The sequence below is a fragment of the Corvus brachyrhynchos genome, unplaced genomic scaffold (genome assembly GCF_000691975.1).
Source record: "Corvus brachyrhynchos isolate BGI_N302 unplaced genomic scaffold, ASM69197v1 scaffold71, whole genome shotgun sequence".
Taxonomy (NCBI): Eukaryota; Metazoa; Chordata; class Aves; order Passeriformes; family Corvidae; genus Corvus; species Corvus brachyrhynchos.
Window position 1 is genome coordinate 3,355,498 of NW_008237609.1, and position 5,874 is coordinate 3,361,371.

At 42.4% G+C, this 5,874-nt stretch overlaps 1 protein-coding gene across 8 annotated transcripts in view; it reads left to right on the plus strand.

Annotated features, from left to right (window-relative positions):
* Positions 1-6: 6 nt before the first annotated feature.
* The window catches only part of PCDH9 (protocadherin 9), a 681,278-nt gene continuing 675,410 nt past the window's right edge, over positions 7-5,874 (plus strand). For 7 of the 8 annotated variants that reach the window (XM_017731623.1, XM_017731625.1, XM_008631643.2 and 4 more), the window contains exons 1-2: positions 7-458; positions 1,661-4,830. In XM_017731623.1, the coding sequence (XP_017587112.1) occupies positions 1,795-4,830 (3,036 nt within the window). In that variant the 5' untranslated portion in view covers positions 7-458; positions 1,661-1,794. The other variant, XM_017731624.1, reaches the window with a different exon arrangement.

Sequence of the window (5,874 nt, forward strand, 5' to 3'; positions counted from 1 at the left end):
TTTGGGCAACTGTCACCCCAAAGCTAAAGAGGGAGAAGCACCGCCAGACCAACTCTTGCCATTTCCAGTCAGAAGTTGCAGACTTCATGTAGCTGCCTCTGCTCTGCCGAGAGAGGGATGGGAATGGTGTGCAGTGCAGAGTGGAAAATAGCCCCGCTCTAAGAAGTGCACCGGATTTTTCCCTTGCTGTTTGTTTGGGTTGTTGCGTGCACGTTAGACACCCAAAGGATCGCCGCTTCGTAGGAATGAAACGTGGAGAGGATGACTAACGACAGAACTGTGAATTTGTTCCCTGGAGTTGCTAATTTGCCACCCCGAAGCAACACATATCTCAAGGAGGAAGCGTTTGGCTGCTGCTGATTTCTCCAAAACTGGTGGTTTACCAGATGCATTGTGCTGTATCTGCTGGAACAGATCATTGCTTAGCTGCAGCAGATCGTCAAAGGTAGACAACTAACGTAAGTGCAAAGTTACCCTTACACTGGGATGCATTTCCTTTAAAGAAAAAAAAAGAAAAAGCCAACACGCAGTATATTTATCTAAGGAAAGAATCAGTGTTTGGGATTCAGTTGATGTTGGTGGGAAAGGCTCACCTACTCGCTGTCTCTGCATCCCTACCTGCATTACTCTGCTAGAAGTAATCACAGGCATCAGTTACCGTGCAGCTTAATGCAGATAAGATTAGTGCTTAGGGCTGCCTAGTTCCGTCAAACTGTAGGTGCTGGCAGCCTTGCACCCCGATAATTCGCGGTTAGCAGTGCATGCAAACAGAAGTCTGTCAGTAGCTTTCCTGTTTTTTTTTTTTTTTTCCACCTGCATTATTAGTCTGCAGTATTTATATGTGGCAGCTGCTAATATCATCCTGAAGGGAGATCAGTGTCAACGGGGAAAGGCTGCACCTTTTTTTCTCCTCATGTCATCAGAAAATGTATATTCCCCCATCTATAAAACATGCTTCCTGGTTCTAAGTTATATTTGGAATTTCCAGCCTCCTGATTTAGACTGTGTTTAAAAACAAATAAAGTTTTAGGTTATTAAACAGAAGGAGAAGTATCCAACATCTGGAGAAGAAACATTGAGCTGAGAGTGTAAGAAACTGTAAGTCCTGTTATTGTCTCATCAGTTAACAGGGATGTGAAGTAGCCAGTGACGACTGCTGCAGCAGCAGCATGTCCGGGTGGTTATTTCCCAGTACGATAGCTATAGAGGGGCATGCAAGGCGAGCAGAGAAAAATCTGGTTAGCAAGAGCTAAAAAATATGTATGGAAGCAAACAGCAAATTACGTTTGGCAGCTGACATAGCAGTTAGAATTCAGAAGTAGTCCGGGAAGGTTTTTTACTTGCACCAAATGACTGGGTGGAGGAGGGTAGAGGGGGAATGCACGTTACAGATTACACGGTGTACCAAGAAATTATTCAGAAAGTACGTGTCAAAACAGTAGCTACCCTTAATCCTGCAAGTAGTTATTTTCATTCGTGCTCTGTGAAAATGCAGCCGATGGGATATTGGTGCATTTGTCCGGAGGGCTTGCTTGTAAAAGGGAGCACTAGGAAAATGTACTGCTGGAAGCGTGCATTGCAAAAACAAGTAGTAGTTGGAGATTGTGGATTTATCATGCCTAAAAAACAATAATGCTGTTCTGTGTGGTTGTGTTGACAGTGATGTCTCCAAATAAGAAATGAGATGTAATGCATCCTGCAGTCCATGCATGCCTCCTCTTGCAAATCGTACATCATTCCTCTCTGGAAACCTTTAAGTCCTAAAATCCGTGAAAAGAGAATAAAAACATTATCATGGACCTGAGAGATTTTTACCTGTTGGCTGCTTTGATTGCCTGTTTAAGGCTGGATTCTGCTATAGCTCAAGAACTTATTTACACTATTAGAGAGGAGCTGCCTGAAAACGTACCCATAGGGAACATACCAAAGGACCTGAACATTTCTCATATCAATGCTGCCACAGGGACCAGTGCCAGCCTTGTATATAGACTGGTGTCTAAAGCAGGGGATGCGCCTCTGGTCAAAGTATCCAGTAACACAGGGGAAATCTTCACAACGTCTAACCGAATAGACAGAGAAAAACTGTGTGCTGGAGCTTCCTATGCAGAAGAAAACGAGTGTTTCTTTGAACTTGAAGTGGTGATTCTCCCCAATGACTTTTTTAGGCTGATCAAAATAAAAATCATTGTAAAGGACACTAATGATAATGCGCCTATGTTTCCATCCCCTGTCATCAATATCTCCATCCCAGAAAACACTCTGATCAACAGTCGGTTTCCAATCCCATCAGCAACAGATCCTGACACAGGTTTCAATGGTGTGCAGCACTATGAGTTGTTAAACGGGCAGAGTGTCTTTGGACTGGATATTGTAGAAACTCCAGAAGGGGAGAAATGGCCTCAGCTGATTGTGCAGCAGAACTTGGACAGAGAGCAAAAGGACACCTATGTGATGAAAATCAAAGTGGAGGATGGAGGTACCCCCCAGAAATCCAGCACAGCTATCCTGCAAGTCACAGTAAGTGATGTCAATGATAACAGGCCAGTGTTTAAAGAGAGTCAAGTAGAGGTCCATATACCAGAGAATGCCCCTGTAGGCACCTCTGTAATTCAGCTTCATGCTACAGATGCTGATATAGGAAGCAATGCAGAAATCAGATATATTTTTGGTGCCCAAGTCGCCCCTGCAACCAAAAGATTTTTTGCTTTAAACAACACCACCGGGCTGATTACAGTTCAGAGGTCCTTAGATCGAGAAGAGACTGCTGTTCACAAAGTGACAGTGCTGGCTAGTGATGGTAGCTCTACACCGGCCCGGGCAACTGTCACCATCAATGTCACTGATGTAAACGATAACCCTCCCAACATAGACCTCAGGTACATAATAAGCCCCATCAATGGCACAGTGTACTTATCTGAGAAAGATCCCATCAATACAAAGATTGCCCTAATTACAGTTTCAGATAAGGACACTGATGTGAATGGCAAAGTGATCTGTTTCATTGAGAGAGAGGTCCCCTTCCACTTGAAAGCAGTTTATGACAACCAGTATTTGTTAGAGACCTCCTCCTTGTTGGACTATGAGGGCACCAAAGAATTCAGCTTTAAAATTGTGGCTTCTGATTCTGGCAAGCCCAGTTTGAACCAGACTGCCCTGGTAAGAGTTAAGCTGGAGGATGAAAATGACAACCCTCCGATTTTCAGCCAGCCTGTAATTGAGCTGTCAGTTTCTGAAAACAACCGGCGTGGTCTATACTTAACAACTATTAGTGCCACAGATGAAGACAGTGGGAAAAATGCAGACATTGTTTATCAGCTTGGTCCTAATGCCTCCTTTTTCGATCTGGATCGAAAGACAGGAGTTTTGACAGCCTCCAGAGTTTTTGACAGAGAAGAGCAGGAGCGTTTCATTTTCACTGTTACAGCCCGAGACAACGGCACCCCTCCTTTGCAGAGTCAAGCGGCTGTAATTGTTACTGTGTTGGATGAAAATGACAACAGTCCCAAATTTACTCATAATCATTTCCAGTTTTTCGTATCCGAGAACTTACCAAAGTATAGCACGGTAGGGGTGATCACAGTGACTGATGCAGATGCCGGGGAAAATAAAGCAGTGACCCTTTCCATCCTGAATGACAATGAAAACTTTGTTCTGGATCCATACTCTGGAGTTATAAAGTCCAATGTTTCTTTTGATCGAGAACAGCAGAGCTCTTACACCTTTGATGTTAAGGCAGTGGATGGAGGGCAACCTCCTCGCTCTTCTACAGCGAAAGTAACCATAAACGTGATGGATGTTAATGATAACAGTCCCGTTGTCATCTACCCACCTTCTAACACTTCTTTTAAGCTAGTGCCACTCTCAGCAATTCCAGGATCGGTGGTAGCTGAAGTCTTTGCTGTGGATATAGACACTGGCATGAATGCTGAGCTGAAGTACACAATCGTAAGCGGCAATAACAAAGGTTTGTTTCGGATTGATCCAGTGACAGGTAATATCACTCTGGAGGAAAAACCAACTCCTAATGATGTGGGGCTGCATCGCTTAGTTGTCAACATAAGTGATTTGGGTTATCCCAAATCCCTGCATACTCTTGTGCTTGTATTTTTATATGTAAATGATACTGCTGGAAATGCCTCTTATATTTATGACTTGATACGCAGGACTATGGAAACACCTTTGGATCGGAACATAGGGGACAGTAGCCAACCCTACCAAAACGAGGACTATCTCACAATCATGATCGCTATTGTGGCAGGTGCCATGGTAGTCATAGTGGTGATATTTGTCACAGTCCTTGTTCGCTGTCGACATGCATCCAGATTCAAAGCTGCCCAGAGGAGCAAGCAAGGTGCTGAGTGGATGTCTCCCAATCAGGAAAACAAGCAAAACAAGAAAAAGAAAAGGAAGAAAAGGAAATCTCCAAAGAGCTCCCTTTTGAACTTTGTGACGATTGAGGAGTCCAAACCTGATGATGCAGTTCATGAACCTATCAACGGGACAATAAGCCTTCCAGCAGAGCTGGAGGAGCAAAGTATAGGAAGATTTGATTGGGGCACAGCACCACCAACAACCTTTAAGCCTAACAGTCCTGATCTTGCCAAGCATTACAAATCTGCCTCTCCGCAGTCTGCTTTTCATCTCAAACCTGACACTCCCGTTTCAGTGAAAAAGCACCATGTGATTCAGGAACTCCCGTTGGACAACACCTTTGTTGGTGGTTGTGACACCCTTTCCAAACGCGCTTCCACTAGTTCAGATCACTTCAGTGCCTCAGAGTGCAGTTCCCAAGGAGGCTTCAAGACAAAGGGCCCCTTACACACCAGACAGGTAAACGAGCACTTTTACTGGTCTATAAGTACTGCATACAAGTGCCCGATCAACCAGTATTAAAAGTGCCACTGTGTTGTGGGTTTCTTTTTTGTTTCATTCTAATTTAATTTAGTTAACATTATGGGGGGAACAAAAAAAAAAACAAAAACAACCAACCAAACTAAACACCAAAACCAAGAACAAACAAACAAACGAACAAAAACCTTGACCCATTTATTATTTACCTGGGGCTTAACCATGCATTTGCAAAATGCCTTTGATACTTTGGGTTTTGAAGAATTTTGATTGTTAGAGGACTGTTATGCCTCCATGCATGTGCATATACATGTGCATAAACAAAACTGAAGAAAAAGACTTTTTTTTTTTCTCCCCAGTATTTAACTGTCCAATTGTAAAAGTTATTGAAGAACTGTTTTCTTATATGCTAAATTTCAGTCAGAAATTTGACTGTTTCAAGATTGAAGGGATATGTACATTGTTTCAAATTTCAAAGTGAGTTGGCTTGAATGTCTTTTCCATTTCAAGCTGATTTGGAACCTTGCTAAGTTAGTGTTGCTAAAAGGGTTAATTTTTTTTCCCTAACAAAGACAGCCAAATTTCCAAGCTACTGCATCAGTGAAGCACGTGGTTTATTGTTAGGATATAACTAAGCCATATGTAAGTCTTCCTTTTGTTTGAGTTCAACATGATTTTGTTGTAATAGATGAAAGTTGGTATCGCATAGACAGTTTGCTGCATATTTTAAAAAAATGGCCAAAGCATACTTTTGAAAGGAATGCGTTCTCTGAATACATCTGAATTATGCAGGAAAAAGAAAAAAAAAAGTCCGTCCATTGTAAATATTTTCTCATCTTAGTAATGCATAAGTGATCTGACATAGCTCATTTTAAACCGTGAAACACGCCATATGAAGAGGGATTAGGAGGCTGAGAGACTCATATTTCAACCAAATCCAGCATTAGTTTTTTTTCTTAGGTCTAATAATTCCTTGCTAATAAAGATTTAAACGCGGCGCTGTCTTAATTTATTTTACGGGCGCTC